Source organism: Haliaeetus leucocephalus, unplaced genomic scaffold (assembly GCF_000737465.1).
Source record: "Haliaeetus leucocephalus isolate CR32 unplaced genomic scaffold, Haliaeetus_leucocephalus-4.0 Scaffold730, whole genome shotgun sequence".
Classification (NCBI taxonomy): domain Eukaryota; kingdom Metazoa; phylum Chordata; class Aves; order Accipitriformes; family Accipitridae; genus Haliaeetus; species Haliaeetus leucocephalus.
Genome location: NW_010973166.1, coordinates 759,063 through 776,266, shown reverse-complemented (window position 1 = coordinate 776,266; position 17,204 = coordinate 759,063). Strand labels below are relative to the sequence as shown.

The window sequence follows — 17,204 nt, the reverse complement described above, 5'->3', positions numbered from 1 at the left end:
GTTTATAGGAATGGAAAGCTACTAGATTGGACCTATCACTTGGAAGTTTTGTCTGCCTCAAATGGTCTCATCCTCTTCATCTCAGCAATTTTAGGTTTAATTTCTTTAAAGTATTGTTTAAGGAAATGCATTTGGAGAAGTTACAAAATGTTTTAACTGGACAATAGATGGTGTTTGCTAATTCTGAAGTTTAATTAATTAGTTTAGGAATACCAGTTTTTGATGCTTAGATCTCTCAGGCTCTGATTTTGTTTGATTATTTGTCAGACCCCAAAGAACTAAATGCAAGCACTAAAACCAAAACTTGCTGCTTTGTGTGTGTGTTAGTGTCATTACACTAAGTTTCCTGCATCTGCTTTATGAGATAGCAAGACGGGGTTTTGATAATTGTCTGCCTCCTTACAAAATTTTGAGGAGACCCAAGTTTAATAATAGTAGTGTCAAGAGGATTGGTTTCCTGTCTGGGTAACTGAATTACGGTGGGGTTTTTGTTCTAGGTACAGTTAGGGGAGAACTTAAGTTATGGAGAAAAAGGGTGCACTAAAAACTTTGTGTCAAATAAAAATGAGGTTGGAAAATGAAGTTAAATCTGCAGGTGGACAGGCTTCTCTGAAGTAGTATTTGATGTATTCTCTGGAGAAATAACCTAAATTAACAACATTTTTGAAAAGATGGTAGAATAACTTTTCCCTCTTTCAATGTTAATTTTTTTTTTTAAACACTTAATTGCAGGAACTTCACAGTGAGGATGATATCAAGCAGAGCAATGGTTCTAGCCCACTTCCAACTGATGCAGAAACACGCAGCCCTTCCCCAATCTCAATCTCCAGCAGTGAGACTAGTAGCATTATGCAGAAACTTAAAAAAATGCGCAGCAGAATGGATGAAAAGTAACTAATTTTTTTTTTCTTATACAAAAGTTTACTATTTTAATAGAACAAGTTGTTTTGGCCAGTATCTGCACTAAAAATGGCCATCAGAAAAATTAGAGGTATTGATATCACATACACTTTGATCTGAGTTGCCTGAAAAATAGCTGATTGGAAGCATTAATAGAACTATTAATCTTTGCATATAGTATTTTAAAGGCTACAATTCTTGCATGAATACTGAGATTCAAACATTGCTAGCTGACAGACCATGTGGTCAAGGTTTTATTGTAGAATATTGGTTTTAATACTCTTTGTACTTGATGGAGTCAGTAAAAGCACATCAGTGTAAGAGATTTTGATGTTTGTACATACAAGGAACTTAGACGGGCTCCAGCTTGATGATACATCTTGTCACAGTTCCTCTTGCAATGAGACTCCTGAAGTCAGTTGGTCAAAGTAGTGCCTGTACTTTGTGTATCTCTCTTTTTTTTTTTTAAAGGGGAAAAAATATAGGGAGTGAGACTCTGAAATTACAGTACCAATTTTTATCTTGAATTGAAACATAAGTTATAAATAGCAATAGTCCTATGCAAAAACTAGTAACTGAGTTTGAGATCTGTCTCACAGAAAGTCATTGAGCTTGTTGGGCACATGATTTCAACCTTATTATCCAGCTGCTGAATTTCAATTCTAATTGCATTAAAATCAGCTGTGGGTGAATTATGTAAGTTTTTTTTTTAACAGAGGTGGTATGTGTGTGACCGGCAGTTAATAAGACCTTTCTTTTCCTCCTGTGTGGTCCACAGGTTGGAAAAAAGTTGAAAAGGGTTGTTAGTCTTCAGAGGAAATAACAAAGTATATGTGCAGTTCCTGGGTCTGAAAACTAAGACTGAATCTGTTTATTTCACCTGTTAAATTGTTTTAAATCAAAAATTGTTTCTGCATCTTTTCAGTATAGGAATTACTTTGTCTGCAATAGACATCCCAAATGCTTTACTGGCATTTACCATTAGTTTGAAGCCTTAAACTCTTATTTGAGACTAATTCATTAAAAGTCTGGCCTCTGCCGGTTACCTCAAGAAATAGTCTTTGCTTAAACAATTTTTTTTGAACTTATAACCAAGGTAGGTCACTATATTTTAGTCCATATGGGTGATCTTTGTAATGTTTTTTATCTTGAGACTCCTAACACAGGTGGATAAAACATCAAAAAGCAAGCACTGCCATTTGTAAAGGCAAGCTGTCTGTGACTCCTTAGCACCCGATTTGCTTGTAATCATTTGAGAAGCACGTTTCCCACACTTCCATGTATTTGTATATGATGAAGATTGAAACCCAAAGTAGAAAGTGAGGATTTGGTGTAAGTAGGAAAAAACAAAAAACATGTTCTAGTTACATGGTCTTCATGTTCTAGCCTGAAACGATTGCTATTTTATTCAGAGTCTTCTGGTAGGATTTGGTAAACTGAACAGCCAAAATCACAAATTATTTCAAGTTTCTGAAGTGTCATGTTTCCGAAATTAAACTCTTGGCATTCCAAGTTGTGTGAAAACCACTCCATCGTTATAGCAGCAAGCTCTTCCTTGAAGTACGTTTTGAGGTTGGTAAATCGCTTAAGATGGGGACTTGAAAAGGACGTGCTCTATAGGCTGCATTGACTTCTAGGGTTTCAAGAAAACAAGATTTTTCTTCTGGTCCTTTTTTGCTTGTTTTTTAAAAAGAGGGTCTTATTTTTTTCACCCAAGATTCAGCATACAGAATTTCAAATGGTGATACAGTGTTACAAAACCAAGTTACAGCTTATGAATTTTGAGATTGTATTGATACTATAAGAGATGACAAACACGCTTTTAAATTCAAGACTTCCTATGCTTTTTTTACCAAGTAGTGTTTTTGTCAGTATTGGTTTTGAAATCTTATTTTTTCAAAGTGACTTCATTTCTAAGCAACGCTTATGATTACAGAAGAATTACATATTAATAAATAATTGTTCTGACTATTATAAGGGATAGTAGTAGTAACGAAGTATGTTCTACCTTTAAAGATATTTTAATTGTCAGTCCAAAATATTGCTCACCTGGAGAATACTTTTCAAAAGGTGGATAGTGGGATTTGAGCTGAAACAACTGCTTTTAGGAGGAACAAGTGGAAATGGTGTGGGGTATACTGTGTGTGGTCGTGTATTTTTGGTTTTATGGTTTTATCTTGCATTGCTATATATTTTCAAAGGAAGTATTTTGTGTAAACATAAATGATTCTTTAGAACTCCATCTTCCTAATTGTATACCTTTTGCAGGTATTCTGATAGTGACAGTGCTTATTGATTGAAAAACAGTGCTGACTTGGTATCTTTTTTTAAATGTCTTTATTTGTAAAACACATAAGAATAATATTAACAGAGTAAGACACTTGGTTGTAATGATAGGAAGCTGCCATTTGAAGGCAATCAATCAGGTTGTGAGATATGGCAAAAGGAAAGAAACTGAATGATGAGTAAAGTACAAAGGAGCTAGAGGAAGGACTTGGAAAAGCCTGCTATGCTGGATTTGCTGAACGCTATAGCAAGGCAGAAATCCTTTGGCTTCCTTACTTATGAGGCAGCTTTAATATTTCTCTTCTAAAAGGGAATGAAAGAATAGTTCTGTTTTAATTTTTAATTGATGAGTCTGTGTAGCCTGCATGTGAACAGGAGCATGCTCTGTCAAAGAGAATTAACCACTTTCCCCTTTCCTTGCATATGCAACTTTAATGATAATCTGTGCAACAGAAGAACTGATTGAATGCTCATTTTCTTTTGCTTTTCCTTAATATGCTACTTAGCTTGCATTGTAGCATGGTATTTTTCTATAAATATGATAATTCATTGGGTATTAGCTTAAAATGGTAATTCATTAGGAAATACCATTTTAAACACAGCTATAAGTTTATGTAGATTTTTTTTTTTAAATAGGCATTATCTCTCTGCAGTTAGTACTTCAAATGAAAGAGGCAATACAATGGGTATTCTGAGACCAAGTCTGCACTTTGTTGCAAAAAAACCAAAATAGCAGCTAAAAGTTGAATTACAGGTATATCTCAGACTTTTCCTGGAATTGCTCATGTTTTAGAAATACGTTATTTAATCTCTTTTATTTTTGCCCTTTCACTGGTGCTTACCTTTGGAGAAATAATTTTACTGAGGTTTCGCCAGGTGAATGAAAATGTGTTTAAAGTTTCAGACTAGCAAGTTGTTCATATCACAAAGCCAGCATGCTATTTAATGCTAATGATATACTCCATTGACAGTTAGAATAGCAGGAGTTGCAAAAAGATCAGGTTGAGATGTTTTAACCGGTGCATGTGGAAGTCTGCATCAAAGTAATAAAACTCCTTCCCAAATTTAAAGAAAAATATAGCAGTATTAAAGTAGCTTGCCTTTAATTAACAAAAAACAAAGTGTTATAAGTGTATGTGTTCTATTACCTTCTGCATAACAGTGTATAGTTTTTCTAGTTCAGATATTGGATAATAACTATACAATGTTAAATGCAATTAATTTTAAAGTTCTTTGCTAGATGCTATCCTTTTCTCGTTCTTTCTGCCTTTTTTGCTATCTTAGTTTTAAACTCTTCCTCCTTATTTTGTAGACACTGCTCTCCTGTTCACTACTTCTTCTCTGTCTTTACGTCTCACCACTGGGCCTCTCTCAGTGTCTGTTTTCCCAACCTCCACCCCAAATTCCAGCTGTATATCTACAACCAATTGGTCAGGTAACTGTATCTTTCTCAAGTGATAGACTCTTTGATAGAGCATGCTCTGTTCAGTCCCAGAAAGTCAAGATGTTCTTCATCAGAGAACGTTTTTGACACTTCCCTCACTGTTTCCGGATCTTTATTAATGACATAGACAGTGGGATTGGGTGCACCCTCAGCAAGTTTGCAGACAACACCAAGCTGAGTGGTGCAGTTGATTCACTAGAGGGAAGGGACACCATCCAGAGAGACCTTGACAGGCATGAGGAGTGGTCCAGTGTGAACCTCATGAAGGTTAACAAGGCCAAGCACAAGGTCCTGCACCTGGGTCAGGGCAATCCCCAGTATCCATATAGGCTGAGGGATGAATGGATTGAGAGCAGGACTTGGGGATGCTGGTGGAGAAAAAAAATGGGTGTGAGCTGGCAATGTGCGCTCGCAGCCCAGAAAGCCAACTGTATCCTGGGCTGCATAAAAAGAAGCATGGCCAGCAGGTCAAGGGAGGTGATGCTCCCCCTCTACTCTGCTCTCACGAGACTCCCATCTGGAGTACTGCATCCAGTTCTGGGGTCCAAAGTATGAGAAAGACATGGACCTGTTGGAGCAGGTCCAGAGGAGGGCCACAAAAATGATCAGAGGGATGGAACACCTTTCCTACGAAGAAAGGCTTGAGAGAATTGGGGTTGTTCAGCCTGGAGAAGAGAAGGCTCTGGGGACACTTTATTGTGGCTTTTCAATATATAAAGTGGGCTTATGAGAAAAATGGAGAGACTTTTTACCAGGGCCTGTAGTGATAGGACAAGGGGTAACAATTTTAGACTAAGAGATGGTAGATCTAGATCAAATATAGAGAAGACATTTTTTACGATGAGGGTGGTGAGGCACCGGAACAGGTTGCCCAGACAAGTTGTGGATGCCCTATCCCTGAAAGTGTTCAAGGTCAGGCTGGATGGGGCTTTGAACAACCTGATCTAGTAAAAGGTGTCCCAGCCCATGGTAGGGGGGTTGGTCTAGGTGATCTTTAAGGTTCCTTCCAACCCAAACCATTCTATGATTCTAATCTCTTATTCCTACTGTGTTCTGAGTGGCAGACAGACAGTTCACTTTGCTCCCACTGTCTGATCACTACTTCAGAATAGCTGCTGAAACTCTCTAGTTTGGACTTAAAGTCAGTATATCTTGGATATTAATGTACAAGTACAGGTTAGAGCAGAAGGATAATGCTTCCAGGTTAATATGTGGAATGCATGGATAAAATTTGTGATGTTAGCACCAGAGAAATAATTAGACTTTGAAATCATGCTGGTGTAATCTGAGTGCTGCTGCTTCCTCTTTGCTCCCCCCGATTTCCAGCTTCACAGATGCCAGATGTGGTTTTGCATTTTTTTTCTGTGAAGGTGCCCCTGCTTTTGAGAATAAATGTGTACCCTTGGTGTTGCAACTGGAACCCTCTAGACAGTAGTAACTATTAAGACAGTGTGTGTGCTACCTTCTGGCTCTGACCTTTTAAACCCCAGGGTTATAAAAGGGTCTGCATCTTTAGCCATGCTGCTTTAATCCTCCTCTTCCTATAGGTTGAATGTTGGAACCCTCTTTGTCTCCCATCACTTCTTTTGACTTATCTTTCTTATTAAGTAGTCTTTGTGTGGTGATTAGTTTCATGGTCATTTAGTTAATTCTCCTCCTGTTGTGGTCTTCTGGGTTAATTCATTTGACATCTGCTTTTAAGGAGTCCTGTTCTTTTGAATCCGTTTATTTCAGCCTTTCTCTTGCGTTTTATTTCGACTGGACTTGCCTCCCTCAAGATCCAGTAAACTCTGAAGATCCATACATTCTGATGAAATCAAACAGTGCATGAAGGAAGAAGAAAAAGTTGTAATTATCATTGTAATAATGACCTCCATAACGAGTTCCAAATACATAATCTGCTAGACTAATTGGACCTGATGCGTATGTGAAAGTAAGAGTTGGTAAATCTGATCGTGCTGGTGAAAGACACAACATAAACGTGACTGTCCATGTCATGTTTGTAATGAAATTACTGTTGGTAGTCTAGTTTCTTAGCGATACTAATCTGTCAGTTTTGCCTAAGAGTAGATGATGTTTGATGTTTTTCTATATAAAGTGAAAAAGTAATGCACAAAATCATGGAATCTGTCAGCTTGAAGGTGGCAGGTGTTCCAGAGACTCTGAGGTGCTTCTATTTTTCACCTGTTCTTGTTCTGACTGTAGGAAAGAAGATTGTGGGCATGTCTTACTGGCTTCTGAAACTTCTATCTTCACATCATAACTTGTCCACCTTATCTGAATCTGTCTTAGAGAAGGACTTACCTGAATCTTAAACTTTCTGATCAGCTGCCAGCTCACTTTTCCAGGGAACAGAATGAATGCTAAGTGAGCAAACAAGAAATGTCCCTTAGCAGGCGAGACCTGCAGATTAGCCAGTCGGTCATTCCAGTCTGTGTAAATAAAAGGGGTTTTTGAAACATAAGAGATTAAGAAGCACAGATGAAATTATTATCTTATTGCAGCTTAAAAACTTTGATGCGAAGTGTTTGGGATGGCTTGAAAATTACAAATTATAAAGGCATTTGCAAAGCAAAATATCACAAGTCTTTGAAGACTGCCTTTTTAGGCACCACACCTTCTGTACCAATGACAAAGTCTCACTCTAGCTGGCAAACCATGTATTTCCTACAGAGTGATTTCTATGACATCTTAAAAATTTCAGTGTAGGAGATGAATGGATTGATAGACACTCTTCTCTAGACTTGGCATGTCCGAGGAAGTGTGTGTGATTGATATTGAACTTGCTTCCATTTACAGTCTTAAAGGTTAGATGCTGTGGTCTTGGTTACTTCAGCGTTTAGAAATAAGACCGGAGATGCTGTTGTTCAAGAGCTGGTAAAGAGAACTAGTATATGCACACAAACCTATTCATACCTACAAAGTTCTATAAGAATTTCCTCATTTCTGAGGTTTCATGGATCACCTAAGAAATATTTGTCAGAAAGAAAAGTACTGCTAATTTTCAGCATGAGCTTTACTTTTTATCTGTTCTTAAACTAGCAGCAATACATGTTAGTAGCTGGAAAAAACCAGTCCTGCATCCTTATTCTCTTGATGCTGTCAGCTCACAATTAACATTCCAAGTGTGGCAATCCATAGAGATGATGCTTAAAGGAAGAAGGATAAAAGCTCCAGTAATTCAGGAGAATATTAATACAGAATCACCTTCTCTTATAATTATGTGTTTGGAAAGAACAGTGGGGCAACTGGAGTTACAATTTTTCTGTCATTGGGATTAGCAAAAAGAAAGGTTCATTTTTCAAACAGCCACTGCTTTCTTGAGGGTTCCAGTTTAATACCACAGGTGCTTTTCATGTCCTGAAATTGGGAACTTATCCTGTTCATTTTAGTGAATAGTTAGTAGCACTTTTAATGATTTTAAAGATCTTTAAAATGTAAGCAGCATGTTTACAGTATGTTGTAGACTTTACTTACTGCAAAGAAAAAAAACCTCTCATCTACTTGTGGTTTTTTTCAGCAGCACATCAGAATTCTAGGTCATAGTAGTTAGAGTGGATATTATCCTAGAAAACGATTTGAACAACTATAATTCTGGGAGTTTTGGCAATAGAGCATCTGGGTATTGGGACCTTTGAGTGTGGTTGGCTGTTTTCCCATTGTCTTCTGCTCTGTCTGTCAGGTTCCTAACTAAGCGGGAACAGAAGCTGATGCAGCGTCGACAACATGCTGAAGAATTGTTGGAGTGGAAACGCCGTCTGGATGCAGAGGAAGCAGAAATAAGGCGGATAGAAAAGCAGGCTCTAGCTGCCTGGGACAAAGAGCTGCTCAAAACCAAAATAGGCAAGAAGGACCTGGGGGATCAGAGAACTGAGCCCAGAGGTAATAGGAAGAGGGGGGAAGTGATGCAAATGGCAAGAGTAAAGCATAATTTGACACAGTTGCTTAGGTTTGCACTTTCTTCCTTTTTTGATGTTTTGGTGGTGGTGGTTCTTCTCTGGATGCTCTTAGAATCTCGATTTCTGCACTCTTTACTGCCTTCTGTTGCCTTGCTCTTTTAGCCCTGTTTTACACCTTAGTTAAATGTGTATTCCTCCTTTGCTGTGTATCTTCTCAAATGAACAGTGCAGCATAGGCCCATCAGACAACTATATTTCTGTCTTTCAAAACAAAAGTACTGCATGATCTTTTGCTGATTGTCTTCTGAACTCACTCCATTAAAACCATTTTCCCCTGTAGTGCTGTTTGAGTGTGTATCCTGTTAGCCTTATTACTGTGCGTGAGGATGGCTCTTATCAGGGGCTGCTTTCTCCTTGTCTGTGTCTTCAAAAAATTGAAAGCATTTTTTCCTTCCCTCTGTTATTAATGCAGTATAATTGTTTGAAATTTGCAACTGTGCTAAAGTGTGCTAGGATGTAATTAGTATAAATGATGCTATTGTGAGGAAAAATAAGTTCCCAGATGTCGGGAGCTACAGCTTTGCTGTTCTGTCTTAAGTGGACCATACTTTCAGCATGAAGCACAGAGAACTGGATTGCAGTGGGAGTAAATAATGAAACTTCAGAGATTGTTCTAGAAATAATCAGTTTTCCTTTTTTTCCCCACTTTGCTTAAAGCAGGCAGCATGTCCTTTGAGCGTGCAAAGGGAATTCAGAATTATGCCCTATTACACTTGTTACTGAAAACAGTCATGTGGATTTTAGGCATTGTAAGACATTTTAAAGATGATATGCATATGAGTCAGTTCCAATGAACAAAAATTCTGCATGAATGTTGAATTCTCATCAACAATTGAGAAAATACAGTTGCTTTCTATTAATTGTATCTAACAGTAAGCGTTGGAGCAGGGCCGTGCTTCATAAGTTCCTCTCCCCAGCCTTTGCTCAAATATTGAATAGTTCTCCATGGCTGCTTCAGTAATGCTGTGACTCCTGTGGAATTTAGTAAACAGGAATATTGAAAACCCAACTTATTATTTTACTTGTTGCCAGTTGAGAGACTCATGATGAAATCATAACATTAAAATGTTTTCTGCAACTACTGTAGAGGAAGCAATCAATTCTAAATTCAAGATCTAGCTTGCCAATTATATGCTCCTCCATGACTTCTTCAGACTAATAGAGACTCTTGCTGGTGTATGGTCAACTGGAAGGACAGGTTTCCCTAATAATCTTTTCAGAGTGTGTTGTCTGGAAAATGTTAGAATATCCTGAAAACCCCTTTTTTGTAGACATTCAGCAAGCACTAAGAATGTTTGACAGTCTTAAATCATAGTTCTCTGTTAAACATGCTTGTTCTTGCTTAATATTCCACCCTCGGTGTCTAGGTGAGTGAAATAACACTAATTTGACATGTATTGGTAGCAGTTACTACTTTATATGCAGGCAGCAGTATCTCTGAAGGCATATCAGTTAGTGCAAGTTCTTAGGTGATTTGTTTTTTTTTCTGTCATTATTTGATCTCAGAAACGGCTAGTGAAGAAGAGTCTCCAGTGCCTTCTTGCTCTCATCTGAACAGTGAAAGCTCTATCCCAGAAGATCTTGGCAGTCCAGCTGCTGAATCTGTCCCATCAGAGACTATGGGCCATGGACAGCCAGAAAGCCCAGAACAGAGTACAACTAATGAAGAAATGGTTTATTCTGAAGAGTTCAAGTCCTCTACCTCACCTGGCAAGCTTGTGAGTGAGCTTTTTATGCTATATATATTTTTACACTGTAAAAGGATATCAGAGAATTAGTAAGTATAGCTGTCCCAGTTGTCAAAGCAGAGATTAAACTATCCTGTGTTTGCAATACCATTTTATATTACTGTCAATAAACATTGTGATCAGATATGTTCTTTGAAGTCTTGAGGAAAAATTGCTTCAGCAGAGTTTAGGTATTTTTAAACTAGTGGGTAGTCTTGCAAAATGTTTTGCGTACGTCACATAGGTATGCAGTATTAAATGGTGGAACATTGACCCAGTTTACCAGTGTGAATTAGCTGTAGGCTAGCTTGTTACCATTGTATAAATTCTTTGAGGCCGTGGAAACTATGCTCTGTTTTCCGCTTTGCTTTGCTTGCAAGTAATGTATCCCAAAGTATAGCTATAGGATGAAGAAGCAGAGCTGTAATGTCATGCACAATCCTTTGGGTTTCAGATTATGTCTGCTTGCTAGCTAATTCTGCCTTAGTGTTCTATTGCAACTGTTATTTCTACTTGGTTGATAATTTTGATAAGTTTCATCCTGATAACTTTGCTCTGTGCTCAGTGGGACAGAAAATGCAGTGTCTGTGGTGTAAAGGAACTGCTCATCTAGACTTGTTACAAATACTTTCTTGGAAAAAGTTTGCTGAGAAGATGGTGAGGTAAAATATCTAATATGTTCTAGAGGTTATGTTCAAGGTGTGTGAAAGGTTTGTGGTATGATGTTGCAGCAGTAAGAGCATTTTGGAAGAATATTTGCTCTTAGAATTTTTTGCCTCACTGCCTCGCTACAGAGAAATAGTGCTCTGTCATTTCACTGATCTAGAATGGCATCTTGCACCCCTTACATGAAATGGTCGTTTCAGTTTCACCAGTATATTTTTTAGGAGTTCCTATTGCTGTGGTTGTTTCAAATAAGATTACATAAACTGTATTGAACACCTGTGAGTCAGAACCATGTCAGTTCACTTAGGTAGTAATAGAGTAGTCTAAGCAGGTTTACTGAAATCTAAGCTCAAAGTAAGCTGTCAGTTATTGCTGCTCTTGGTATTTTTATTTTATTGTCTAGCAAAATAAGATTAAATTCTTCTTAAGATAGCTGGATAGGTACCAGTGCTTATGAGATGTTCTCTAGTCATGCTGTTCTTTCCGTGTAACTAGCTCCTGATGACAATGATCTCCTACTTTCAAACTGAGGTTTACAAGCAATTACTTGTCCTTTTCTTCTCCCATAGTCTCCTCCCAAAAGCAGCATATCTGTATCAAAGCAAGATTCCAGCAAAGGCAGCCATAGAACTGGAGGACAGCTGCGTTCACCTGTGAAGTCTCATCAGATACCTCACAACTGGTCTGATGAATCTTTATCTATGACACAGTCAGGTAAGTGTAATATGTGCTTGGGTTTAAATTGCTTTTTCAAAGCTCTTGCTTTTAACAAGTGAACTTGAAATGCAGACATACATGTGGGGAGGCAGACAATTTCCTGGAAATTGCCAAGATTTGGGGTTTTGTGGGAGTATTTTCCCATGATGTAATTTGATCACTTCAGCTTAAGAATGTCTTAATGTAAGACTGTCTATATATTATCTCTTCTTCTAGAAAGCAACACAGGTTCCTGCAAACAGCTATGAAGATGAGAGTCAATAGTTAAGTTGGTCCTAAAATTTAAAAATACCAGGGTTAGCTGTGCTTTTAACAGGTGACACTGCTCCACCCCTCATGTTATAAGAAAGCAGAATATGCTTCAGCAGCATACAAACATGATCATCCTCCTTCTGAACACAACCTGGCTCCAGAAGCAGTATAGCTCTGTTATCATGGCAGTATGAGTGAGCCCATTGGACCTGCACTGGCATGTGCAGATTGAATGGATGCTTCAGGATGTATGTTTTTATTTTTGGAGGAGAGTTTGAACTGTGTGCAGTAAAATAGGGCCTAAGATTGTATTTTGAGCTATAAAACTTAAGATCTACTGTATGGACATTTTATCACAGGTCTTTTATCCAGTATCCAAGCTGGCTACCAGTAAATTCCGAGGGAGAAAATATTAGAAGTGAACTGGTACAGTGCAGTCCTTTCCCTGCTGTGCTCTTGCAGTCTGTTAGTCATGTGGATTGAAGGACTTCCTGAGCCACCATTCAGTGGGTCACAATCATCAGCTCTGTTAAGCTGTGAAGTCTGTTTTGAACCTTTCTGTGCTTTTAGTCTCTAAAACGTCATGCATTCTGTAGTGCTGTTGATATAGCATCATAAAATACTTATTAGCAAATGAGAGAGCATTTTTCTGCTTGGGTTTTTTTAATTCCCTAAATGATGAGTAAGTCTTTAGTGGAAGAAGAATTAGGTGGTTCTGTTGTATGTACAAGCTGTTGTTTGTGATAGATGGATAACTTACTGGCATGCGTACATATCCAGTCTTTGTGGTGCTTGATGTAGCAAGCTTAACAATATTTTATGCTGGGTTTTTTTTGTTAATATGTATGTAAGTACAATAGAAACACAGTAATTTTGAGGCAGCTGTTCTCCTGCTGGATAGAGAAATGAATACGTAACACCTAGGTATTTGCACTGAGTAATTTGTATTGGGATTCTGTCTGGAGAGCAGCTTGCAACACAATGAAGCATTCAGCAACTTGATAAAGTTATTTTCAAGTTCTGACTGAGCAACCACATAAGGAAGCCATTATGAAAAGCAGAGCAGGCAACAGTGATCATGAAAATAAACTTCTGTAAAATAAAGTATTTGCAACCTTTGATTTCAAATGCTGAAGAAAGGTATGAGAGGTGGGAAGCCAATCAGGATGGTGCTGTTTACACAATAAATCATTCCATTGTAGAGAGACAAATCTTCCAAGCTGCTGAGTAGTAATGAAGTCATTGCTATGTCAGTCTCATGCATGTGTAGGCAAGATCATCAAAGATGAAAGCATATGAAGATCTTTCCCTTATGAGTTGATCAAGAAAAGCTATAATTACATAGTGGTCACTTACTATTCGGGAGGAGTTGTTAATTACAGTGGCATCATAAAGTACTCCTGATTAGCAAGTGAGATTCCATCCTTTTTGTGCTTGGTTGGTTGTTTTTTTAAATTCTCTAAATGGTTAACAACAGTTGTTAATGGAAAAAGAATACAGTAGTTTGACTGTATTACTGACTTATTGATGATGAAATCATTATGGTGGTTTGCTGTCTTGAGAAATGAGATTGATTAGCAAAGTGTCCAGCAGTTCCTGCTAGCTGACCAAATAATACTGATGACTTACTATCTAGGATGTTCAGTAAAGCAATTGGCGCTTATGAGCATCCAAGCCTTTTGGTACAGGAAAACATTATAGGTGATACTGAGCATTAGAAAAGCATACCAGCCAAGATCCTTCTCTTAGGAGCTGTAGCTGCTGCTATAGAAGAGGAAGGGGGACATCAGCTGCAGGGAGGAGCTCCACTAACACTATGTCAGATAAATATTTTGAAGAGTTTTTGATACCTAATTGTGGTAGACCAATCTGGGACAAGGATCTTGTTTTGAACTATGTTGGTATACATCTAAAACAAGAAACAAGTGAACATAATCAGGTGGGCAGAAAAGAATAAGTAAATGAGACACTGGGACAGTCTCTCTATAAAATCTGAGAAGTCTGAGAGACTAAGAGATTGTTAGAGCAGGAATAATGAAAGTAGCAGAGTTACTGGTAGAATGGGATTATCATGCAGAGAATGTATCTAAGTATCTGGGGACAGTGTCCCAACAGAAAAGAGGTAGAACATCATCAGAAGGACTGGAAGACCAGGTTGCAGGGATTTCTGGGGATGGAGGGGAATGGAGGAGATCTTATTAAAATTACTCAGGATAATGATTAAGAAAATATTGTTCAGGTGGAAAATAGCTACAGTCAGTAATGGCATCATAGGAGAATCTGTAAAATTGAACTTGGAGCAAAGATATGCCAAGTAGCTTTGTATAAGCTATTATCGAGTAGTCCACCACATGTGAGCTCAACACTACCCTCATTCACCCCAAATAAATTGTCATCCTGAGGCCTGACAACAGTGAAAATCTCTGTATTGTTCAAACTGACTTTCCTTCCAACTGTTGACCAGTCAGCTCTCCATTTCATAGATGTATTTAGTCTAGGTGGCAGAAAAACTAAATGGACCAGAAACCTAAACTTTTTTGGAGTCCACTGTTCCAAATGAAATTCTCATCGATGAAGTGTACCCTGTAGCTTGAAACTGTATATTGTGATTGTAAACAAATATTTCAGATATATATTTTTGGTATGCATCTTTGAGTTGTTATATTTTTAAATGTCAGAAAAAAAAATAATTTTTGCAACAGCTGACATGATAAGCAGTTGATGAGGTAGCAGCATAAACATGGGTGGTTGATGTGAACAAGTTTGGTGACAAGTTACTGTGTGTATCAGAGCCTTTCTCTTCTAAATTAAATAAGATGCAACACTTTTTCGTATGTTATATCATAGTGTTGTGATTCTGAGATCCCACTTTAAGAGTCTTATGTTAAGATTAACGTATTGACATTAAATTCTTTGATATTTTGCTTGGACCATGTTTTGTATTTACTAAATGACTGTTTATTGCTTTGCATAGAACTGTTTTGTGAGGTGCAAGCTTACAAAGACTAAAACTGAACTTTTTCAGAAACCACATCTGATCAAAGTGACATTGAAGGACGGATCAGGGCCCTGAAGGATGAACTACGGAAAAGAAAGTCTGTGGTTTACCAGCTGAAAAAGGAACAGAAAAAGAGACAAAAGGAGAGACTGAAGGCCCAGGAAGCCAGTTTGATCAAACAGCTGGAGGTTAGGAACAGCAGGAAGAAGGGCAAAGTAAAAGATTGTTAGCCTTGGATAAATCATTACAATATGGATGTTGCTGGCAGAATATTGTATCAACATCTGTGAAAGACACATTATTGCAATAGAAGTGTGACTGTGTTCTGGCTATTTAACTGTTTTCAATAATGAACCAGGGCCTTGAGGCAAAAATGCCATTAGTTTTTTAAATTTATGTCTTTAATGGGTTACTAGCAGCTTTCAGAGGGCTTATGTATGTTTGTACACATTAGTATCCTAGCTTGGATTAAGGAGTGATACTCATGTAATTTGTTTTTGAAAGCAAAGTATTAAAATTTCTAGGATTCACAACCGAGAGCTTTAGGAAGTTAAATAGATTGTTTTACAGAGAAACCGCATGTATCTTTTATTAATTTAATAGGTTTTGATTGCTGAATTGTAGTTACGGTTTAGTAGACTAACAGCCATAACTGTTTTCCATGTGCAGTCATATGATGAGTTTATCAAGAAGACTGAAGCGGAGCTGAGCCAAGACCTGGAGGCATCACCAACAGCCAAACCTCAGATTAAAACTCCACCCTCAGCTGCTGCTGAAAAACCTAAGATCAAGGCACCACCGCTTCACAGGTAACTGGGATTTCTTCTTTTTGAGAGTATTCTGAGAGCATGATGAATACTGTTTTAGCAGAAACCATGAGTGCAAGGAAAGCTGGTAACTGCTCTTCTTCAAAGCACTGGACAGTGGCAGTATACTGTTGACATATCTGCTGGTCTCATCAGACCCAAAACAGATAAGATGGACTGTCCTGTAATTGTATGCATCTCACTTTTTGTCCTGCCCAGTTTTCCAGATCCTATTTTCAAGTTCTTTCTGAACAGTATTTTTCAGTTATGCAAGAATCATAGAATTGTGCCAAATGGCTGGATGGATTACAGACCTGAAGGAATTTTTTTCCCATTTTGGTCATTCATTATGCCTGCTGCACTGTGTGAGGCAAACCGTTCATCTTTGCAACTTAAATCTGGTTTATATCTTAGGTTTTAAAAGGTAGAGAGAGAATTCAACTGAATTCTGCACTTCCTGCTGTATTTTTAAGAGTTTCATTTTCTCCAGCAGATGGTGCAATTTTATTGCATTCAAGTAAAAAAAAAAAAAGGGGGAGGGGTGTGTCTCTTTTTTTGGCTGCAAAAAAAGCTAAAGTTTGATTAGACTTTTAAAAAATTACTTTCCAGGACTTGCCAAACTCTCCTTTCTGTCCCTATTCCTATTTTCTAAGGTCACAGCATGTTGACGAAGCAAACTGTTTATTATTATTGGTGTGGTATTATAATTATAGATGCTTGTATTTCCATTTTTATCTATTAAAAAAACCCAAAACAATACACTCTGGTGTAACCATGATTCATGCCATCTGATTTTTCAAATTTAGGCCTGAGACAGCTAAAAACTGGAAATCACTGGCTGAATCAGAGCGATCCAGAGCATCTTTGGAATCCATTTCAGAGCATGCAGGTATGTAACTGGAAGAATCTGTACTACAGATTAAGATCTTGAAGACTGACTGTTTTAAATTTCTTTAATCTTTTCCTTCTTGATTCACGAAGAGGTTTTAATAGAGCATGCAGACTTCATAAAACCATAATGATCAAACTGTATTTTTTACTATTTTTATTTAGCAGGATTCTGCTTTTGCTGTTTCCTGTATATTCAGTATTTAGTTTCATTCTTGCTGAGGTTTGTGTGAAACCATAATTGCATGACAACCTTTTTCCTTTCTTTTGTTTTCTGTTCCTTTATCACTTGAGGAAAGTAAGGAAACAAAAAATAGAGAAGAATTTAGGAATAGGGTTTTTTTGAGGTACTTTTCAATGTTTTGCTGTTGATCATTATCTAACCATTATCTGCAATTCTAATCTCGCTTGTATTTGCAGCTTGCAAACAAATAACTGAGTCCTTACCTTGAGCTCAGTATTGTATGGCATTATGAAATACTGGTACAAGGAACAGAACCAGAAACTAAGTGTTGGAACCCTGCAACTGAAAGAATGTTGCTCATGTTCACCAGACTGCTA

The 17,204-nt window shown here is 37.7% G+C and overlaps 1 protein-coding gene across 3 annotated transcripts in view; it reads left to right on the top strand.

Moving 5' to 3' along the window:
- Positions 1 to 17,204, top strand: part of CEP350 (centrosomal protein 350kDa) — an 85,234-nt gene that overhangs the window by 52,058 nt on the left and 15,972 nt on the right. For 2 of the 3 annotated variants that reach the window (XM_010580629.1, XM_010580630.1), the window contains exons 27-33: positions 733 to 890; positions 8,313 to 8,512; positions 10,096 to 10,307; positions 11,552 to 11,696; positions 14,977 to 15,137; positions 15,619 to 15,758; positions 16,562 to 16,644. In XM_010580629.1, coding sequence (XP_010578931.1) covers positions 733 to 890; positions 8,313 to 8,512; positions 10,096 to 10,307; positions 11,552 to 11,696; positions 14,977 to 15,137; positions 15,619 to 15,758; positions 16,562 to 16,644 — 1,099 coding nt within the window. Of the gene's footprint in view, positions 1 to 732; positions 891 to 8,312; positions 8,513 to 10,095; positions 10,308 to 11,551; positions 11,697 to 14,976; positions 15,165 to 15,618; positions 15,759 to 16,561; positions 16,645 to 17,204 lie in introns of all 3 variants that reach the window. The other variant, XM_010580627.1, reaches the window with a different exon arrangement.